The 22,947-nt window shown below is 44.7% G+C and overlaps 2 protein-coding genes and 1 long non-coding RNA gene across 10 annotated transcripts in view; 2 read left to right on the top strand and 1 right to left on the bottom strand.

The window, feature by feature from the left end:
* The window catches only part of LOC106008095 (uncharacterized), a 34,902-nt gene extending 31,771 nt beyond the window's left edge, over positions 1-3,131 (bottom strand). The window contains exon 1 of the long non-coding RNA XR_001182609.3: positions 2,943-3,131. This is a non-coding gene — a long non-coding RNA (uncharacterized LOC106008095). The remainder of the gene's footprint in view (positions 1-2,942) is intronic.
* The window catches only part of Tmem131l (transmembrane 131 like), a 173,702-nt gene extending 157,756 nt beyond the window's left edge, over positions 1-15,946 (top strand). For all 7 annotated transcript variants that reach the window (XM_013067229.3, XM_013067228.3, XM_013067227.3 and 4 more), the window contains 2 exons: positions 97-2,317; positions 2,776-15,946. In XM_013067229.3, coding sequence (XP_012922683.2) covers positions 97-372 — 276 coding nt within the window. In that variant the 3' untranslated portion in view covers positions 373-2,317; positions 2,776-15,946. The remainder of the gene's footprint in view (positions 1-96; positions 2,318-2,775) is intronic.
* Tlr2 (toll like receptor 2) overlaps positions 2,837-22,947 on the top strand; it is a 68,226-nt gene continuing 48,115 nt past the window's right edge. The window contains exon 1 of one of the 2 annotated variants that reach the window (XM_021247873.2): positions 2,837-2,974. The gene's annotated coding sequence lies outside the window, so the exon portion shown is untranslated. The remainder of the gene's footprint in view (positions 2,975-22,947) is intronic. The other variant, XR_015449065.1, reaches the window with a different exon arrangement.

Here is a 22,947-nt window from a genome sequence, read left to right as displayed (position 1 = left end):
AAGCAACCCTGATTGTTGCAAATAGTTCGTGACTTGCGTTGATGCCTTGCCATTTCTAATTTCTTCTGGAATTTTCTTTCTCCATTTGCACTTAAGCCCTACCTCACCAGCACCCGAAGCTTGTCTCCAATGTCTGGACTTTTTGGTTCCATCTGGGCCCCGCAAAATGATATGTATGAGAACTGCTACCCCATCAGTCCCAGCTCTGAGCACTCCACCCACATGGAAAGCCAGGCGGTGGTGTGCAAGGAGTACTACCCAGGGTTCAACCCCTTCCGTGCCTACATGAACCTGGACATATGGACTACAACAGCGAACCGCAATGCCAACTTCCCACTGTCCAGAGACTCCAGCTACTGTGGGAATGTGTGAAAGAATTGGATTTTTAAGCAATGTGAATAAAGAGGCTTGTGTTTTGGTTTCTAGTGTAAACTGGTTGTTGAGATAGACTATGACATTGGCGGATATTTTGGCACTTTTATATGAAAATAAATTTTTTTTAATGAAATCTGGGTGCTTTATTCTTTTTAACCCTTTAATTCAGAGGCAGAGACTCTGCCTCCATATGCCATAGCTTTCTGAATTCAAGAAGCTGTGAGACACCCCCAGCACTTACTTCAGAATGGGAGGCTTCAAGGAAGTCGGGGTTGGGAAGCTGAGTTTCTCCTCCCTGAGCCTCAGAACCACCCAGGGGACTCTTGACAGCGCGAAGATGGTTCTGATCCAACTGAAATGTGGCTCAGGCAGGCGGGACATGTCTGAGTTCTCAGTGGTGGACTGTGACAGTGTGGAGAATGGCCGTTAGGAAAGGCCAGCTGGGCGCTGCCTAGGGCAGAGGGGGCATCTCGGTCCTCGTGCACCTGGCTGCTGGGAGGAAGCAGAGCCTGGTGCTGCTCGATAGTCCTGGGTACAGACAGGGCCCCGTGGTTCCCGGCCTCCACCGGGCCAGAAATGGGCAGAGCCAGCAGGCGGCCTTGTGCTGGAGTTGCTCGGGCCTCCCGGCATGCAGGAGGATGCCAAGGGGCAAGGCAGCTGGCGCACGCTTGCCGGACCAGCTTGTATCTGCTTGTCCTGGGCTTTCAGTCCTCACTGTGGTGGAATCTTCTACTCATCATGTGTGCACTTGGTCAACACTTTCAACTTTTAATAAAAATGCTGTATTTTTACATTTAGTTTTGTCTCTAATGCATATTCGAGTAGGATGAGTTTTGAATAGAATGCTGCATGTGCTTGCTTGGGGTTTAATTCCTTCTGCCATGTTGAGTGGGGACGCGGGCAGGAGAACCAGCCAGATAAATGCTGTGTGAGTCCGCAGGGGCCACACTGATAGAGACAAAGCAGGGCCACGCTGCTGAGGCTGAGGAGGCGGCCAGGAGTGCGCCAGGCCGGAGACACCTTGGGCTAAGTCCCGGAGGTGGGGGACGTACACAATGCCACCGTGTTCAGTGCCACTTGAGTTAAAATGCTATTTTTAAAAATTATTTTTTATCACAATAAAAATAATTTAGGTTGATGGAAAAAGATCTCCAAACTATTTCCAGGATCAAACTGAAAACTTCCCCACTAGGGAGAGTATATTAGATACAAGTTCTGCCTCTGAGCTACTGGTCTTAAACTTCTCTGCTTTCATTATCCCCCCAGGAAAACCACACTACGTTTTTATTGTCTATATAAAAGAAAGTAAAAATGTTCACTTTGATTGGATTGTCCTTGGCCCATGGACTAAAATAAATGATGGGGGAACTGGAAGTTCTCCTGCACTTAAATATTTCCTTGGGGCTAGGAGCTGTCCTTGGGGTCACAGGTACAGCACAGAATGAGACAGCCGAGGTCCCGTGTTGTCACATTACAGAAGCTGGACAGTGAAGAAAACACAGACTTTGGTGCTGGCAAGCGCTGTCAGTGCAATTAACCGGTGGTGGGGTGGGGGTCCAAACGAACCCAGGGAAGAGTAGGTGGGCCAAGATCCGTGGGTACAGCCTTCTAGTTGGGGAAAAGCAGGAGCAAAGGCCCTGAGGCAGGCAGCCAGTGTGCTGGGGCCGCAACGGAAGGAAGTCAGAGGCCGCCAGAGGCTGGGCTATACTCAAAGCGCAGTGGGTGGCTACGCAGCGATTCCCGCGAGTTGCCCGGTTAAGTCTGCACTGGGAGCGGAGCGCGCGGCAGGGCTCGGTCGGGAAGTGGGCCGACAGGAAGACTTCCAACCCGCGGCTGCTCTGCCCTGCCCGTGGGCCCAGGGCTGCGCGAACAGCAGCGGGCATGGGCCGGTGCGAGGCCCGCGTGAGACGGCTGAGCGAGGGCTCCAGGTGCGCAGACCCAGGTGAGCAGCGCGCGTGGGGAGGCGGGGCCCGCGGCCAAGGCCGCCCAGCTGGCTAAGGACGGGGCAGGGACGCCGCACGTGAACGGCGGGAGCCGGGAGGCTGCGGCGCGCGGGACTGTTGTGGACCGACGGCGGGCGGGAAGGGAGGGCGCCCACCGCGTACTGCGCAGCCGCAGACCGACGCGCGCCCGCCCCGCCCGGGCGTGGCGTGCCGCACCTGCGCGGAAGTGACGTCGCGCCCGGGGTGCGTGCGACCCCGCCGGTCCCTGCTCTGTCGTGGGTTCGGGGCCTTGGGGCGGCGCTGAGCCCCGGGCCGTGCGCTCACCGGCTCGCTCCTCGGTGGGGCTGAACGCGCGGCAGAGCTTAGGAAGCGCCGCTGTAGGACAGGAATCAGCAGATCACGCCTGTGGCCTATTTCCTCTTTTGAAAATTATAGTTTACGAATTTTTAACCAACAGAATCGGAGTATTTCAAGGGCTCAGTATTGCGTCTGAGCAGCGCGTGTGAACAGCGTGTGACGATCAGGTCAAGGCACTGGCGTAATCGGTGAATTAGAGTTATCCTGCCCAGCAGCGCTCGTGCGCGTGCACCCCCTCCCTGGCCCGCCACACACCCCTGTGCTTACCGCTGGGTGGCATCAACTTTTAGCCTCCTCATGTAAGTAGACCGCGTGCTCTGTCTTTCCGTGCTGGGCTTGTGACCACGCCAAGGCCACGCTCCGCTCCTTTATGCGGCTGGCTACTCTTCCGTTGTTTTACAGCGTATCTCTGTTATCCGCCAGTGGACGCTCGGTTGGGTCCTGGGCTGTTGTGAATAGTATAGTCCTCAGCCTGTTTGCAAACAAAATGTCTTGGCACACAGTCATTCCTCTTCGTGTACCTGCAGGGAGAGCTGTGACAGACGTAGCCCTTGACGTCCTCTCTGGCCTCTGATGAAAGCTTGCCGACTGCTGCCGTAAAGGAGAGAGGAACAGGAAGACGCCAGGAGCTGCGCCTGTCACGCCATGCGCGTCCCTGCCATTGCAGCCCCGTGCCCCCCCCCCCCCGTGGTGAAGTGAAAGAGAAATTTTTTAGGCTACTGTTAGGAGGGTGTGTCTGTGACAACATCAGAATGAGTACAGCCTACCCCCGTTGTCAAGACTGTTGTAGAACTTTTGATAAAATCTGAGGAAAGGTTTGTGCAGGGGTGAGCCTGGGGGTTAGAATCACATGGCAGTTAAAGCACTGCATTGGGCTTTCACCACTATAAGGAAATAGCTGACACAGGCTACTTATGAAGAAAGAGGTTTATTTCGCTCTCCATTCTAAAGGTTTAAAGTCCAAACAGCATAAGGCAGGCTTTGTGGCAGGGCAGCCCCTTGGCCTCTCCTCAGGGCCAGTAGTGATGTTGGGGATGTGTTTGGGCGAGAAAGCAGAGACAGCTGGGAGGAGCCAGCTTTGCTCTTTTTATAACAACCCTCTTGGATGAGCGGGGCGTGGTGGCCCCTGCGTGTAATCCCAGCACTTGGGAGGCTGAGGCAGTAGGATCACCAAAGAGTTCAAGACCAGCCTGGCTACATATTGAGTTCAGGGCCAGCCTGAACTGCAAAGGGAGACTCTGTCTCAAAAACAACAACAAAACCCAACCAAACAAAAAAACAACCCTCTTGGGAGAACTACTTCCTGAGGGTGCACCCCAGTGACCTAACTTCCTCCCTCAGGCCGCTCCTCCTGAAGGTCCCCCCCCATAGCACCACCCTGTGACCAAGCCTCCAATGTCTGAAGTTCTGGGGAGGCAGTGATACCACGGTTTTTACATACCAAGTGAACTTTCACACCGCACCCTCCTTGGTGTATAGATAGGTCTCCACTTGACAAGCAGCACACACTGGATGAGGCCAGTCCTGGGGAGACTTGAGCATCACCCCAGTAATGAAAGAGGTGAAGGAGAAAACCGAACCTGGCTTCCAGCCTATTTCAGAGGAGGACCCATGAGAGCGTAGCCTCTGGGAGCAGTCTTCCCACACTTTAACTCCAGTGCCACCAGGTATGTGACTCCATGCCTCAGTTTGTTCTGTCGGGGAATCACGATGGAAACACAGCTCAGGGGATTTGAGGATCAAGTGGGTTGGTGTCTGGATAGTGCTTGGCACGTAGTAAACCCCGAATCAGTTGCACTTACTGCTCAGTATGATCACTACCGTTATCTTAAATGGAAGAAGATGGTACAACAGGGTGAACATGAAATCAAGTCTCAGGGTTGGTGCAGGCAAGTGAGGCAGGCACTTTTCTACACTGCTGATAGGATGCTCAACTGCTTGGCTGTGTGTAATGGATATCTTAAAAACTCAAGTTGAATTATAAGGAATGCAGTAAAAGTTGTGCACAGAAAGAGGTATCCGTTTTCTTTCCTTTTCATTCCCTCATTATTGTAACAATTTTCTCTCTAAGTGGATTTATACATTTTATAATTGAAACATACAATGTTGAGGTATTAAAAATATTTTTTCAGGGCTGGGGATCCAACTCAAGAGCCTCACACATAGCTTGGCGAGTGCTCTACCACTCAGCCAGATCCTCAGCCTTTGAAAAAAAAGTTTTAAAAAATATACTATTAAGTATAAAAATCAGAACTGCAACTTCTAAGCTGTTGTTTTCTTTTCCCTTAATTCTGGTTGGAGAGAGAGTGAATTATTGACTTCTTCCTCATTTAGAAGCTTCCTTCACGTTTTCTAAACCTGAGTAATTACAAGATGAGTCCGTGAAATACAACACAGAGAACAAAGCCAACCTATGCCCCTTGTTTAACTGCTGAATGTGCTTGACAGATTAGAAAGTGGCCGCTCAGACTTGGGTTCCGTCCCCGACGCTGCCCAGGTGAGACTTCACTGAGTAGGTTTCCCTACAGGTCATCGCTGTGTCAAGTACAAGTACAAATGAGTCACTGCTGCTTAGTGACGGAGTCAAACAGTTCAGCAAATTAACTAATGCTTTAGCAGGAACTATAGTGTAGCTGTTCTTTCTGATTTCCACCAGTTTGTTCTCTGCTTTCACTGCCTGAACCTTCAAACCATTCCTCCATGTGGTTACTGAAGGCGCAGTATATATTGCCCTCTAGTGACTCAGGTCACCAGAGGCAAAGTCTGGTCAGCTCTGTACGCAGGCTCTTCCTGTGGTCATGCGCTGTTTGTGTTGTGCACAGGAAAAACAGACCAAGATAACACTGCAATAAATAAAATATTCTCCAACTAGAAAAACAATTTTTTCCCTCCAGCTATTTCTAACTAACTGTACTTTTGTGGAGTGCTTTTAACTAGGGAAGTCATTAACCTAAATGCAGTTAATCACTTTTCTTACTTTAGTATTTCCAGATTATAAGAAATGACAAGCAGACTTGAATACTTACTGGAAAGTCAAAAATAATGTATATTGGTGGTCTCTAAGTATACTTCTTGTAGAATTTCATTAATTCTTCTAAATCTTATCAGACCCTCATTAAGATCAAGCCTTTTCTTACCCTCTTGGTTTTTTAGTTTGCTTTTGTTTTCTTCGTAGGAAATAGTGTATAAATCTGATCTGAATACTTCTTTTGACTGAGGTACTGAGTTTGATTTGTTCTCTGTTTTTGTTCTGAGTTATATAGCTTTTGGAGAAACGTGTGTACGAGGTGCGGCCTATGTGTTTCTACTTTCTAAAATATATATTTTGAAGCTGTATGTGGTCAAAGACTTATTTATAATGGACAAGAGGCAGTTCTGCCAGAAATAAAGGGTTTTGATTTTAAGAACGACCGAAGTTTTCGACGATAGTTTTTAGTTTTCTATTACTGCCATTAAAAATTCCCACTGAACACAGCGGCTGTGGAACACACGTGTGTGGCCTCGCAGTTTTGTAGGTCAGAATTCCACCTGGATCTCAGGGGAAGGAAGGCTTCGGGAGGGGTGGCCGGACCCGCGGTCCTTCCCTGCCTTTCCCAGCGTGCAGGAGGCCGCCCGTCCCTCGGCTGGGCCGCCCGCGCTTGGTCCCAGCGGCCTGCACTGCGGCTCTGCAGCCTGTCTGCCCGGTGTGGTCCACCCAGCACCCCCCCCCCACTCCCCCCAGGCGCTCAGCTCCGTCGCCTCGCCTTATACAAAGTCCTCATTCACAGCGTCCAGGTTTCCAGCAAGGGCCGCCGGGAAAGGGTCATTATTCTACTACACGTGATAAACAGCATGGTCCTTACGGGGTTTGAAACAGTGACCGGTAGGAGAGATGTTTACGTGGTGGCGCACGCCTGTGATCCCAGCATTCGGGAGGCTGAGGTAGGAGGATCGCCGAGTTCGAGGCCAGCCTGGGCTACATAGTGAGACTCTGTCTAAAAAAAAAAAATTATAATACAGGCAGATGTTGGAGTACAGTAGTCTCCCTTCGCCGGTTCACTTTCTATCCGTAGCCAACCACGGTCTGAAAATAAGAAGTGGAAAGCCCCGGAAGCCAACACTTGGTAACTTTCAACTGCCTGCGTCCCGAGAGCGGGGTGCAGCGGTGTCAGGGGTGACTCACGCGGGCGAGCATCATCCCTGGTCCAGGAAATCCCCGCCCGAGGTCGGTCACTTGCAGGCACCTCGCCTGCCAGGAGCCCTCATTTTACCTAACAGTGGCCCGAAGTGCAAGTCTAGGGAGGCGCAGGGCACGGATGGGAGGCGAGTCCGGCGCCCTGCCTGCAGTGCCGCTCGGCGGCGAGGGGGGCGCTGTGCCAGGAAGCCTGCGAAGCTCGCTGCAGGAGCCTGAGGGAGAGGCGGAGAAGCAGGAAGCGCGATTTGTGCAAATCGCGCCAATCGCGCCGCGCCGGGGTGACAGACGTGGGTGAGCAGCAGTGGGAATTTTACTTTCTCTTCTCTGTTGTTCTTTCTTTTCTTTTTTAAAAGAGGGAAACATTTTCTGGTGTGAGCATGTATTGCTCTATTACCCACCTCTGTCCAAAACAATTAAATCTTAAGGGAAAATATATTTTAACAATGGTGAAAAGTATCTTAAAAACAAATACTAAGGTTCTAATAAAATTTACATCGTGCTATAAAAGGACATAACTTAAAGGCAAAGGCAAAGTGAGACTTCCGGTAAGCATTCGCTAATAAAAGCCCTATAAAATGTTGTAGGTAGTAATTACTTGGGCTAGGATGAAGGGCACGTAACTGTTTTTAAATGCAAGTATACCCCACATACAAATACACAGCAGCCTAATTACAGTCAGTCCAAATGGTGGGCAAATACACAAAATCACCCTTAAAATACATCTTTGTTAAAGATATAAGCTAAGATATGTGTGCAAACCCGAAATGGTATTTCCAAATCATTATTTCTGTGTGAGCCAGACATGTGAACGCTTTAATGCTGCTACTGGAGTAAGAGATGTAAGTCAAATTGAATGTATTTGGGTTTCAACCAGTTATTTATAAAGGAAATCTCTTACTTTCAGAAACTAAAAGAAGAAAACACATACTTTACCCAGAAGTATTGCATCTGGTGGTTGGATATTTATTCATTCCCTGTAGCTGAAGACCTTTAAACCATTCCAGGAGGAGACTTCGCTCTTGAGATTGAGGAGGCTCCTGTCCATTGCGTGCTCAAACACATTTCTGTAACAAAAGGAGCCTGGAGTCTGGTGCCCAAGGCCATCTTGTATTCTAGACTCACAGTGCTGCCTCCCTTTTCTCAGTTTTTTATTAAACAAGTTAATCAAAATAGTGCATCTCCAGAAAAGATTTTGTAGTAGTCGGGATGAACGAGGTGTCTCCAGCCATTCTGTGCATATGTAACTATACCACAGACTGGGTAATTTGTAAAGAACAGAAATTAATTTTCCCAAGGTTCTGGAGGCTAGGAAGTCCACAACCCAGGGCTGCTCTGCTGAGGGCCTTCTCACTGCTTTGTCACACTGCGGAGGTGGAAGGGCAAGAGGTGACAAAGGGTTTTGCAGTGGTGGTAACCTGTTCGTGAGGGTGGAGCTCTCGGGACACGAATGCTTCCCCTTAGGCCTCACCTCCCGACACCACACCACAGCCATGGGGACACATTGTAACCATAGCACTGGGCTGTGGTGCAATAACAATCCCCAGCCAAGCTCAGACAGTGCTCCAGGGCAACTGTCTCCTGTGTGGTTCTGCAGACCAGGCCCCCTGGCTGTGGTGACTGTCATCTCCACCAGAGGTCTCCCTGATCTCCAGATGAAAGAGGTTGGAGATCCTCAGCCTGCTCTTCTGTGCTTGGCCCAGCAGTGACAGACAGTCTGCGTCGTCTGCTCATAGCCCACTGGCTGGACCTAGTCATGTGGTCCCACCTGGCAGAACGGGGTGGGAAACCGAAGCGTCCATGTGTCCTGAAAGGAGAACTAGATATTGCTGAGTAATGTTTACTGACACTTGTACAGTCTTTGAGAAGGTTCCTCTATTTCTCCCTGGGTTGGTGAGATGCTGGTCTCTAAACCTGAGGGCAGCCAACAGGACGTGGGACTCCTGGGGAAAAGGCCCTTGAGTCCCAGCAGAAGTCTGATGCGGAGCCTGCCATTTTGGCCATGCCTGGGAGTTCCTCAGAATGGAGCACTGGTTCCTGTGGTACTGGCGCCCAGTCCTTTAGGCTTTTGTACGCTGGGGGCTGGGCCACACCATGCTGTGGGAAGCTGTGTCCCCCCCCCCGCCCCCCACAGTTTGTGCTCCCTAGGTTGCTTTTATCTCAGAAAATAGAACTTGGGATAATAGGGAAAGTGCATATCAGCTACGACACACCTTTTCACACATAGCTGGCTAGAGTGACTAGTGTGCCTGACACCTGTCCGGCTGGGAAGGGGCTGGCGTTGGGTGAGCTTGGAGCAGTGTAAGGTGTGTGTGTGTGTTTTTACAAGAACAGCATACACAAGTCTTCTGTGAGCTACTGTTCTCAGTATCATGTGAAAAACTAGATTTATTGCTGAACACATCTTCGTACTTTTCTTGTTGCTGAGACAGAATACCTGACACTCAAAGTTAAAGGAGGAAAGATTTATGTAGCTCACAGTGTGTAGGGATTTCAGTTCATAGTTGGCTGGTTCCAAGGCAGGGTGGCATGGCAGAGGGCAGTCACAGAGGAGAAACAGTCCGTGGTGGGCAGGAGACAGCAAAACAGCAAAGTGGTGAAGAAGCAGCAAGTGATAAGCAACCCCGGCAGCCCTCTTTCTGTCCCTTATATTCTGTCCAGGCTACTCAGCCACCCAGGGAGAGCCTTCCCATTATCCACTCCCAGAACTATTCCAAACCAATCAGCGGACTGATTCAGTAATCACACACCCTTGATCCCAGCATCACACACTCTAGATTCAGCCACCTCTGAAAAAGCCCTGTGACTGTATGAGGCTTGGGGACCTCTAGACCCAGCCATACAACATCCATTAGATGCTTTACCAGCATTTCACACTCCATGTGTCAGCACCACCCTTATCATTTCTAACCTAGCCCTAACCCAAACTTTGGTGTGATTTCTTCCCTTAATAACTTAATCCCTGACACTTGTTAGGTGAAGATAAATGGGCCCTGACACATTCTCTTTTCGTTAGCCTTCTTTGTTAGTCACCTTTGCATTGCTGTGATGAAATACCCAGGAAAATGAGCTTAAAGAAGCAAAGGTTTATTTTGGCGCAAGGCTTCAGCCTGCCATGGGCCTGAGGTGGGGCAGATATGGTGGCAGCTGGAACACGTGGAGGAAGAGGCTGCTCACTTTGGGGAAGCAGGAAGCAACAGGAGAGTGAGAGGGGAGGGGAAGGGGTAAGACAGACAAGTGACCTCCAGCTGGGCCCTGGCTCCTACTGAACTCATTCCACTGGGAACTCATCAATGGGTTGCCCATTAATCCACGGATGAAGTGAGTTCCCTCCCGACCTAATCCCCTCTCAAGGACCTGCCTCTGAACCCTGCTCCTTTGAGCGTCCAGCCTTCCATATGCTAGTGCTTGGGGAACGCTTCATATTTAAACCTTATACCTTCTCACATTCAATTGGTCTCTTCATCATTCATCCAGCAAAAATTTATTTATTTATGGAGACCAGGGTCTTGCTTTATTGCCCAGGTTGGCCTCAAACTCTGGGCTCATCCAGTGAAATGGAGCCTCGTTACATGCTGACTTAGTTTTTGCTCTGAGTGTACCCAAGTGAGTAGCCCTTCCTCCACGGGGCTAATATTCTAGAGGAACATAAACAGTGTGCAGTAGATCAGTAAGTGATTGCCGCACAGCGGTGCATCTTCCCCCACGCTCACTCAGGGTAGGATTCTGTGTCTTGCTGAATGCCAGGCACAGGCAGCCTCAGTTCCTGGCCACCTCTGCCTCCTCATGGTGGCTGCTGGCAGCTCTGTGCCACCTGTGGTCCCACAGCAGCCGGGGAGGGGGCGATGCTGGGGGAGGGAGGTCGTGGACTTCTGGGATCTAATCTCTGAAGTGACGTCCCCACTCTGCCAGGTTCTATTCATGAGCACAAGTCCAGAGTCCTACCCACATCCTAGGAGACAAGAAGTGGAGCTTGCAATTATAATATTCCAGCAGCGGGGGCTGTCAAACAGCGAGCAAGCTGTGTGACAGGGAGAAGCCCTTACTGCATCCTGAGAAGTTGGCTATTGGTATTTTTGCCAAACTTGGAGAGCAGCTTGGAAAAGCTTGACTTTATAATATGCATGAGCTCAGTTAGGGGAATCTGGGTGTGTCCAATGTGAGCCTCAAAAGAAAAGGGACAAGTGTGCCAGTCAGCTTTCTGTTACTGTGACAAGAACTGGGGATAAATCGATTTATAAAGGGAAAGGACTCATTTTGTCTCCCAGTTCGGGGGGTTTCAGTCCACAGTAGGGTGGATCTGTTGCTTTTAGGCCTCTAGTAGTGGTGGGGTAGCTGTGTGTCATGACGGGAGGGTGTGGAGTACAAAACCACTCACCTCATGGCCAGGATGAGAAAGAGAGAGAGGAAGGGGCTGGGGACCCACTAGCTTCTTCAAGGGCGTGACTCTAGGGGCTGAAGATCTCCCCCTAGACCACCTCCCAGGAACTCCAAGCTGGGGAGTAAGCCTTTGATGTGCAAGTCTTTGGAGGACATCTAGATCCAAACCATAGCAACAAGGAAAGGTCCTTGTTTGCAGTAGAGCCGTTTGCCAATAGAGCACTTCATAGACATGCTCTTAGGGTTTGTTATGTAACGACACAAGATTCTCTGGATCAATGGTAGAAACTAAAGGAGAGCTAGATCCAAATATGTTGATGTTTTGTGGCAAATGTTAGGTTGCAGAATGGCCTCCCTCTGTCAACCATCACACTTTGGGTTCCTTTCATACCGGTTTTGTAGTAGGCAGAATGACGGTCTCCCAAAGTTGCCCACATCCTAAGCCTTGGAACCTGTACGTATGTTAGGCTGTGTGGTGCCTTAGTCCATCTGTGCTGCTATAAGAAAATGCCACCGAATGGAACATTTATAAACAATAGAAATTGATTTCTCATAGTTCTGGAGTCTGGGAAATCCAAGAGCAGAGTGCGAGCAATTATAATGTTTGGTGAGGGATGCTATCTGCTTCTGAGATGGAGCCTTGTGGCTGTGTTCTTTAGAATGACATCCTTCCATTACCAAGGGGTAGAGGAGAGTGAACCCACTCCCTCAAGCCCTTTTGTATGGGCCCTAATCCCATCCATGAGGACTGTACCCTCATGGCTTAATCACTTTGTAAGCCCCCCCTTCACACCATCGCACTGATGATTAGGTTTCAACATAGGAATTTTGGAGGACACATTTAGACCATAGTTCATGCAGATGGGATTGAGGATGCTCATCAGTTGGCTATGAGATGAGGACAGCACTTTGGATTATCTAGAAGGCCCAAGGTCACAAGGCTCACTACAGGGAGAAGATGATGAGGAGAGAGGAGGGAGACACACACCAAGCAACTCAGGCAGCCTGTAGAAGGCACGAAAGGCGAGGAGACAGACATCCCTGAGTCCCTAGGAAGAGATGTACTTCTGCTAATTTCATGGTCTGAGCCTAATGAGGCCCATTTTGGGTGTTCAACCTCTAGAATGAAAGAGAAATGTGTGTTTAAAACCACTAAGTTTGTCTTACCGACTAAGAAAAGCCCAGGTCCTGATGGCTTCACTGCTGAATCCTACAAGACATTTAGAGAGGAACTGCTGCCACTACTGTTTCAACTCTTCAGTGAAATTGAAAGGGAAGCAATACTCCTGAATTCATTCCTGGAAGCAAGCATCACCTTGATCCCCAAAGCAGAGAAAGACTCAACTGAAAAAGAGAACTGTAGGCCAATCTCACTAATGAACATAGATGCAAAAATCCTTAATAAGATACTGGCAAATAGAATGCAGATGATCATCAAGAAGATCATACACCCTGATCAAGTGGGATTCATCCCAGGGATGCAGGGATGGTTCAACATATGCAAATCAATCAATGTAATACACTATATCAATAGAGCCAAGGGCAAAAACCATTTGATCATCTCCATAGATGAAGGAAAAGCATTCAACAAAATCCAACATGCATTTATGATAACCTACAAAAAATTGGAATAAATGATCTCTACCTCAGTCTGATAAAAGCCATCGGTGAAAAACCAACAGCCAATATCATACTAAATGGTAAAAAACTGAAATCCGTCACCCTAAAATCAGGAACAAGACAAGGATGCCCACTATACAAGAGAAAAAAATAAAAAGAATAAAGATAGGAAATGAACAAGTCAAATTGTCATTATTTGCAGATGACATGATACTCTGTATAGAATACTCCAAGAACTCCACCAAAAGTCTTCTAGACTTAACCAAATTCAGTAAAATAGCTGGATACAGGGTCAACACACAAAAATCAATAGCTTTCCTCTACACAAACAACAGACTCACTGAGAGAGAAATAGGGAAACAATTCCTTTCACAATAGCATCCAAAAACCTGAAATACCTAGGAATCAACCTAACACAAGAAATCAAAGACCTCTTCTCTGAAAACTATAGCACTCTGAAAAGAAAGATTGAAGATGATATCAGAAAATGGAAAGACATGCCTTGCTCCTGGGTAGGAAGAATGAACATAGTGAAAATGGCCATACAGAGTTGCATGGAATGCGCTGAATCAGCCTGCTGCAGACAGGCAGGTCTGCGGATTCCATAGCAACATTGCAAGGAGTGCAGAAGGCACCGAATCAGCCTGCACCCCAGCAGCAATCCACTGGACACCCCTTCCCCTGGCCTCTTCTCTGTACAGCCACCTGGTTCCACACTACAAAGATGCAGAGGACACCGGACCACCAGACCACTGTACTGGGTAAGTTGGAGTTATCTTCACCTCCCATCAGGACCAGGACCATCTTCAGGGGAAGGGCACCTGGAACCTGCAATACAACTCTGCAGAGTTCAACCCTACAGGAGGACAGGGAGCTCAACTTGGGACTTGCAGCCAGAAATCTGCCTGAATCTCACGGGTCTGAGACTAGCTTGCTGAGACTCATTGACTTATATCTGCACACTGCAACCCATGTTGTCTATTGTGACAGCAGAGACATACCCTGAAAGAGGCTCTTCATCTTCATGGTTATTTTTTATTCCCAAAATTAGTTTTATTGTTTTGTTTTTTTTCTCTTTTCTTTTCTTTTGCTCCTCTTTAATTTTGTTTCTTACTCTTTGCAAATATTTGTTTTTCTCTTTTTTTTCCTTTTATTCTTTCTTTTCTCTTTCCTTTCTCTCTGTCTTACACTCACTCTCTTGCACTCCCACATTGTTCATCTTCCCTTTTTCTCCCTGTTTTGGTCCTCATTCAGAGTTCTTCTTTATTTTCCTAGTATTCTCTTTTTCCTTCTCACCTGTGTCCTCTGGCCACACTGCTAACCTTCCCCTATCCTTCTTCCCATCTGTCCCTCCCTCCCAAACCCCTTCTAACTCCCCATCGCAAAGGGTAAAGTTGTTATATTGAAGAGTTTATTCACTATATGTTGGGTTGGTCCTCGATCTTGATTTAATTCACACAGCTAAAGGTGATATATTAATAACTACCAGAAAATGTCATTTTCAAAGATGTATTTGATGCAATGGTGTTGCTGATTGTATCACTTGGGCTAAGGTGTTGTTATTGATCTAGTCAATGAACCTTCCTAGTATAAAGAAAATGAGATAGCCTTAGAGTCATTAGAGACTCAAAACTTAAGACCAGCTATATCTGGAAGACACTTCTGAGAAGCAATCATTCCATAAGAGTTCTAATTACAAGCAACAAAGATACCTAAAATAAGCAATTTCAAACTATCAGCCCAGGAGTTAAACCAAGGACAGTACCAAAAACAAAAATGAGAAGACATTTAAGCAAGGCACAAACTCAGACTTCTACCCCACCAAGGGTAAATCTTGGGGGAAATAAGATGGAAAAGTCCCATAACCAATGACCTGGATACCCTGAACTGATAGCACAGGAAATAACAAAACAGATGAATGAGGCTCTAGAAAAATTCAAGGCAGAAATAATCTCCCAGATATCCACAGAGATGGTGAGCAGAATGAAAGACATGATCAGAGGATCTAGAACAGAAACAGATAAAAAAATAGTTGAGCTCAGAAACATGCTGCAAGCCATGAATACCCAGCATAAGAAAGAAATGGAAACCATGACTGCCCAACATAAGAAAGAAATGGAATGCATGAAACAGATTCAAACAGATATTCAGGAGATCAAAAACTCCATTGAAAGTATCCACAGCAGATTAAGGGAATCTGAAGATAGAATATCAGATATAGAAGACAGGATCGTGGTTAGAGACCATGAAAATAGAGATTTCTTAAAAATAGTAAGAGACCACAAGAAATCAATCCAACAACTGCTAGACGATGCAAAGAAGAATAACATAAGGCTGATAAAAGTCCATGAAGAAACAGAAGAAAGCACAATTGACATTTAAAAAACTGTTCACAGAAGTAATACTGGAAAACTTCCCAGACAGAGGTAGAGAACTGGACATACAGATAAGTGAGGCATATAGAACTCCAACTAGCCATGATCAAAAAAAATCTACATCTAGACATATAATAGTCAAGATCCCAGAAACCCAACAGAAAAACAAAATCCTACAAGCAGTTAGAGAAAAGAAACAAATCACCTATAAAGGAAAGCCCATCAGAATCACAGCAGACTTCTCAACACAAACCTTCAAATCAAGGAGAGCCTGGAGTGAAGTATTTCAAGCCCTAAAAGAAAATAACTTCCAGCCTAGACTGTTGTATCCTGCAAAATTGTCTTTCAAAATCGATGGGGAAATTAGATACTTCCACGACAAAGAACACCTGAGAAATTTCATGAACACCAAACCAGCACTACAAGCAATTCTAAACAGTATCCTAGAAAAAAGCAATGAAGGTCACAACTCCATGAGGCCCAACAGAGGGAAGCCACCAGGCAAGGTAAGACACTAAAGGGAAAGGGGAAAAAATAAGAAATAAAAGAGCCAACAAAAGTAAAACATCATGACAAGGATAAATCAATATCTATCAATTATAACAATCAATGTTAATGACCTCAATTCACCAATCAAAAGAAATAGACTAGGGGCCAGGGATTTAGCTCAGTGGTTCTGTCACCTGCCTTGCAAGCGCAAGGACAAGAGTTCAATCTCTGGTACCCCCCCCAAAAAAAAAAAAGAAAAAAAAAAAGAAATAGACTGGCAGAATGGATTAAAAAGGAAAATGCAACAATATGCTGTATACAAGAAACACACCTAACTCAAAAAGAAACTCATAGACTGAAAGTAAAAGGATGGAAAACAGTTCTCCTCACCACAGGAACCCAGAAGAAAGCAGGGGTAGCAATCTTATTTGCAGACAAAGTAAATTTCAAACCAAAACTAATTAAGAGAGACAAAGATGGTCACTACATCCTTGTGAAGGGAACAATCCAAGAGGAAGAGATGACAGTCCTAAATATATATGCAGCAAATACAGATGCCCCCAACTATACAAAACAAATATTAATAGACATGAAAAACCAAATAAACACTAGCACAATTTTAGTGGGGGACTTCAGTACCCCACTATCACAAATAGACAGATCATCTAGACAAAAAGTTAACAGGAAACTCTAAAACTGAACCAAGCTATTGAACAAATGGACTTAATAGATGTTTACAGAGTGTTCCACCCTACAAAATGGGAATACACATTCTTTTCAGCTGCACACAGGTCATTCTCCAAAATAGACCACATGCTAGCTCATAGGACATATCTAAGTAAATGTAAAAGAATTGAAGCTACCCCCTGTGTATTATCAGACCATAGTGCAATCAAATTGGAGATCAATAACATAAGAAACCACAAAACCCCAACAAACACATGGAAACTAAATAATACCCTCTTGAACAACCAATGGGTCACAGAAGTAATTAAAAAGAAATTAAACAGTTTCTTCAAGTAAATGAAAATGCCAGTACAACATACAGGAATCTGTGGGAGGGACACAATGAAAGCAGTTCTACGCAGGAAATTTATAGTAGTGAATGCCCATATTAGAAAAACAGAGAAAACTCAGATAAATAACCTAATGCAGAACCTCAAGCTCCTAGAAAAAGAAGAGGATAATGAATCCAAAGCTCGTACAAGAGAGGAAATTATAAAGATCAGGGCAGAAATGAATGCAATGGAAACTAAGAGAACAATACAAAAAATCAATGAATCAAAGAGTTGGTTTTTTGAAAGAATAAATAAAAATGATAAACCTTTAGCAAACCTTATCAAAAAAAGGAAAGAAAAGGCACAAATACATGCAATTAAGAATGAGAAAGGTGAAGTCACAACAGATCCAACAGAAATCCAGAGGATCATCAATACCTACTTCGAGAACCTCTACTCCAATAAAATGGAAAACACAGAAGAAATGGGCAGATTCGTAGATACATACAAATTGCCAAAGTTAAATGAAGAAGATACAGAAATTCTAAACACCCCAATTACAATGAGTGAAATTGAAAATGTAATAAAATACTTAGCAACAAAGAAAAGCCCAGGTCCTGATGGCTTCACTGCTGAATTTTACAAGACATTTAAAGAAGAGCTAATGCCATTACTCTTTAAACTCATCAAGGAAATTAAAAGGGAAGCAATACTTCCAAATTCATTCCTGGAAGCAAGTATTACCTTGATTCCAAAACCAGGGAAAGACCCAACCCAAAAAGAGAACTACAGGCCAATCTCCCTAATGAACATAGATGCAAAAATCCTCAACAAGATATTGGCAAATAGAATACAGAGGGTCATCAAGAAGATCATATACCCTGACCAAGTCGGATTTATCCTAGGGATGTAAGGATGGTTCAACATTTGTAAATCAATAAATGTAATACACCATATTAACAAAGTCAAGGACAAAAACCATATGATCATCTCAATAGAAAAAGCATTTGACAAAATCCAACACCCATTCATGATAAAAACCGTACAGAAAATTGGAATAGAAGGTCTTTATCTTAACCTGATTAAGGCTACCTATGAAAAACCAACAGCTAACATCACACTAAATGGTCAAAAACTGAAAACTTTCACGCTGAAATCAAGAACAAGACAAGGATGCCCACTGTCACCACTCTTATTCAATACAGTTCTGGAAACATTAGCCACAGCAATTAGAAAAGAGAAAGAAAAAAAAGGAATAAAGATAGGAAACGAAGAAGTTAAACTGTCATTATTTGCTGACAATATGATACTTTACATAGAAGACACAAGCAACTCCATCAAAAGACTTCTAGACTTAATTGACAGATTCAGTACAGTAGCTGGATACAAGGTCAACACTCAAAAAACAATAGCCTTCTTGTACACAAATAACAGACTCACTGAGAGAGAAAGTAGGGAAACAATTCCTTTTACAATAGCATCCAAAAAATGAAATATCTAGGAATCAATCTAACAAAGGAAGCAAAAGACCTCTACACGGAAAACTACAGGACTCCGAAAAAAGAGGATACAAGAAATTGGAAAGACATCCCTTGTTCCTGGGTAGGAAGAACCAATATAGTGAAAATGGCCATACTTCCAAAACTACTATATAGATTCAATGCCATGCCAATTGAAATTCCAACAATATACTTCACAGAACTAGAGAAAACAATCCAAATATTCATTTGGAACCAGAAGAGACCTAGAATAGCTAAAGCAATTCTAAGCAACAGAGACATGGCTGAGGGTATCACAATTGCCAACTTGAAACTATACTACAAAGCTACTGTGATAAAAACAGAATGGTACTGGCAAAGGAACAGACCTGAGGATCAGTGGAATAGATTAGAAGATGCAGAAACAACTCCAGACATACTCAGCCACCTCATCTTTGACAAAGGAGCCAACCACCATCATTGGAGGAAAGATAGCCTATTTAATAAATGGTGTTGGAAAAACTGGATTTCAACCTGCCAAAGATTGAAACTAGGCCCATACCTATCACCATGCACTAAAGTAAGATCGAAGTGGTTTAAAGATATAAATATTAAGACAGAAACACTAAACTTGCTGGAAGATAAGTTAGGTAGAACTCTTGAAGACATTGGTATAGGAAAAGACTTCATGAACAAAACCTCAGTAGCATGGGAACTAGCAGAAAGAATCAAGAACTGGGATCTCATCTTATTAAAAAGCTTCTGCACTGCAAAAGAAACCACCAACAGAGCTAACAGACAACCTACAATATGGGAAAAAAATTTTAGCAGCTGAAACTCAGACAAAGGACTACTATCTAGAATATATAAAGAATTGAAAAAAATCAGACCCCCCACATTCAAAGACCCAATTCAAAAATGGGCATCTGAAATGAACAGACATTTCTCAGACAAGGAAGTAAAAGCAGCAAACAAATATATGAAAAAATGTTCAACATCACTGGTCATTTGAGAGATGCAGATGAAAACAACCCTGAGATTCCACCTCACCCCACAAAGAATCGCTGCTATCAAGAAATCAACAAATAACAAATGCTGGCAGGGTTGTGGGGAGAAAGGAACCCTTCTCCATTGTTGGTGGGAGTGCAGACTGGTGCAACCACTGTGGAAGTCAGTATGGAGATAAATCAACGAACTAGGACTACAGGTCCCATTTGACCCAGTTATTCCCCTGCTGGGTATCTTCCCCAAAGAATTAGAAGAATCATACCACAGTGATATATGTGCACCCATGTTCATAGTGGTACAGTTTGTAATAGCTAAAGGTTGGAAGCAGCCCAAGTGCCTATCAACTGGAAACTGGATAAAGAAAATGAGTTTTTTAATAAAATGGAATACTACTCAGCCATAAGGAATGAAAAACTAGAGTCATTTATAGCTAAATGGATGCGTATTGAGGCCATACTCTTTAATTAAATAAATAGGATACACGTGTAAATAAATACTGCATAGTTTCACTAGTGTGAGAAACTGATAATGTAAACAAGGGTTACAATGATCAAAATGAGTAATTGATAATTTGAAATAGGAAAAAAGGTCCAAGGACGAAGGAGTGAAGGGAAGGGAAGGGGAAAGGAAAAGAGGGAAAGGAAAAACTATGAGAAAAGAAAAAAAAATGGAAATGAAATCTATGTAAATAAGGAAGGGTGGAAGGGGTGAAGGGCACACAGGTAATGGGGAAAAACATAAGAACCAAGATATATCATGTACAGATACAAGCACCCAATGATAAATGATAAATGTAAATGAATTGTATACCTAAAGTGTACCAATAAAATGTACCAATAAAATTAATTAAAAGGAAAAAAAAAAAAGAAAATGGCCATACTTCCAAAACTGCTATCTAGATTTAATGCAATCCCAATTGAAATTCCAGCAGCACACTTCACAGACCTTGAGAAAACAATCCAAAAATTCATTTGGAATAAGAAGAGACCCAGAATAGCAAAAGCAAAAGCAATTCTAGGTAACAGAGCCATGGCAGGGGGTATCACAATCCCCAACTTGAAACTATACTACAAAGCTACTGTGATAAAACAGCATGGTACTGGCAAAGAAACCGACCTGAGGACCAGTGGAACAGACTAGAAGATGCAGAAACAACTCCAGACACACTCAGCCATCTCATCTTTGACAAAGGGGCCAAAAACCCTCACTGGAGGAAAAACAGCCTCTTTAATAAATGGTGCTGGAAAAATTGGGTTTCAACTTGCCAAAGACTAAAACTAGACCTATATCTCTCACCATGCACTAAACTAAAATTGAAATGGATTAAAGATCTGAATATTAAAATAGAAACACTAAACTGTCTGGAAGAGAGTTTAGGAAGAACTCTTGAAGACATTGGTGTAGGAAAAGATTTTATGAACAAAACCTCAGTTGCCTGTGAACTAGCACAAACAATCAACAAGTGGGATCTCTTCTTATTAAAAAGGTTCTGGACAGCAAGAAAAACCACCAACAGTATGAAGAGACAACTCACAATGTGGGAAAAAATCTTCACCTGCTGTTCCTCAGACAAAGGTCTACTATGTAGAATATATAAAGAACTTAAAACAGTGAGACCTCCCAAATTTAAAGACCCAATCCAAAAATGGGCATCTGAAATGAACAGACATTTCTCAGACAAAGAAGTAGAAATAGCAAATGAACATGAAAAAGTGTTCAACATCACTGGTCATTCGAAAGATGCAAATAAAAACAATGCTGAGATTCCACCTCACCCCAGAAAGAATGGCTGCTATCATGAAATCAACCAATAGCAAATGCTGGCAGGGCTGTGGGGAAAGAGGAACCCTGCTCCATTGCTGGTGGGAGTGTAGACTGGTGCAACCACTGTTGGAAATCAGGGTGGAGATACCTCAAAGAACTAGGACTGGAAGTCCCATTTGACCCCGCTATTCCACTGCTGGGGAAATCTTCCCCAAAGAATTAAAAGAATCATACCACAGAGATATAGGTGCACCCATGTTCATAGCAGCACAGTTTGTGATAGCTAAAACTTGGAAACAGCCCAAATGCCCATCAACTGGAGACTGGATAAAGAAAATGTGGTTTTTTAAATAAAATGAAGTACTACTCAGCCATAAAAAATGAGAAATTAAAATGGATGCACATTGAGGCGATACTCTTAAGTGAAATAAATAGGACACACATGTGTAAATACCGAATAGTTTCTGTAGTGTGAGAAACTGAAAGTGTAACTAGGACTAAAAGGTATAATAGCTAATGTGAAATAGGAAGAAAAGGGGCAAAGGGGCAGGGGAAGTGGGAGGGGTAGGGGAAAGGAAAGAAGGGAATGGAATTAATATGAGAATATGAAAAAAAAGGAAAAACAGTCTTTGTAAATAGGGAGGGATGGAGGGGTTGAAGGGAGGGCAGGGGAAGGAGAAAATATAAGAATAAGAGAGACTATGTAAAGGTGCAAATTTCCAATGATGAATGTCATTACATTGTATACCTAACATGTACCAATAAAATTAATTTTTTAAAAAAACCAAGTTTGTGACAGTTACAGCAGTAACAGGAAGTGAATATACCGCTGTGAAGAACAGTGAAGTATCTGAGACCATAACGTACTTTCAAACTGACCAGTTAGCCTGTTACAGTTCACGGATATTGGCAGAAGCCAAGAGTCTGCGGGCTCAGAGACAAACAGCAACTCAGTGTGCAGCGGCAGCAGCTAGCACAGTGGCGTTTACACCAGTCAATCGGACCCAGATTCCTACAGGGTGACAGGAAAGGGCCGGGGACACCTGCACACACAGAGGGCTGTGTTACAGCGAAGGGACCCTGAGCGCAAGGACCGCCAAAGCCCTCAGACAGGCAGTAAGCACACCTGCCTTCTCATCCCAAAGGGCCTGCTACGGACGTCTCTGACGCCTGTGGTTTGACTGAATGATTTTCGAGCTTTACATGGCTGTGAATGCTTACGCACACAGTCACTCTGCCTTCTGTTTTCAGTATAGAGTCCAATAAATTGTACGAGATGTGCAGTAGTTTACTGTAAAATAGGCTCTGTGCTTTGCCCAAATGGCTTTGCTCAACTGTCAGCTAATGGAACTGTCGAGCACATTTAAGGCAGGCTAGGCTAAGCGCCCCTGTTCAGCAGGTGAGGGGTATTAATGCATTTTCAACTGAGTGGTGTTTTCAGCTTCTGGTAGGTTCCTTGGGACGAAACCTCAGTGTCCATTGAGGAGCACCTGTCTCTTCCAAAGCTGTAAAGCAAGCCTGTCTTCTGCCCTTGAAGGTTCCACTCTGTTTTTGTTTGTCAAGACTGGTTGCTAAATGAACATTGTTGAACAGATAATCCAAAGAAAGTGCCACCAAAGTTGCCTCAAATTGGATCCATTAGGTTGGATGTATGGAGACCATCTAGCCACGAGGCAGTACCTCACTGCAGAGAGAGCTGAGAAGTGTGTTTCTCATTTTCAGGTGGGCTCTATTCCCAGGTTTGTTTCAAGGTAGAATAGATGTTGAGAATCAACTATCCGATAGTGTTTAGTATAATCAAAAAGAGTTTACCCAGACCTTCAGGAGATTGTATCTTAATCAGATTTTATTTCCAAAGGCATAAGAAGCATTAGAAAGGGGTTCAGCTGTGCCCTTTCGCAGCCCCCAGAAGTCTGAAATAATGCAAAGCTCAGAGAGCTGGATGGCACTGCACACACAAAAGTGCTGTGTGGAGTGATGTTTAGACAC

Source organism: Heterocephalus glaber, unplaced genomic scaffold (genome assembly GCF_053883595.1).
Source record: "Heterocephalus glaber isolate CG9 unplaced genomic scaffold, H.glaber_assembly_v1.0 deba00000613, whole genome shotgun sequence".
Taxonomy (NCBI): Eukaryota; Metazoa; Chordata; class Mammalia; order Rodentia; family Bathyergidae; genus Heterocephalus; species Heterocephalus glaber.
This window is presented reverse-complemented; position numbering and strand designations above follow the sequence as displayed.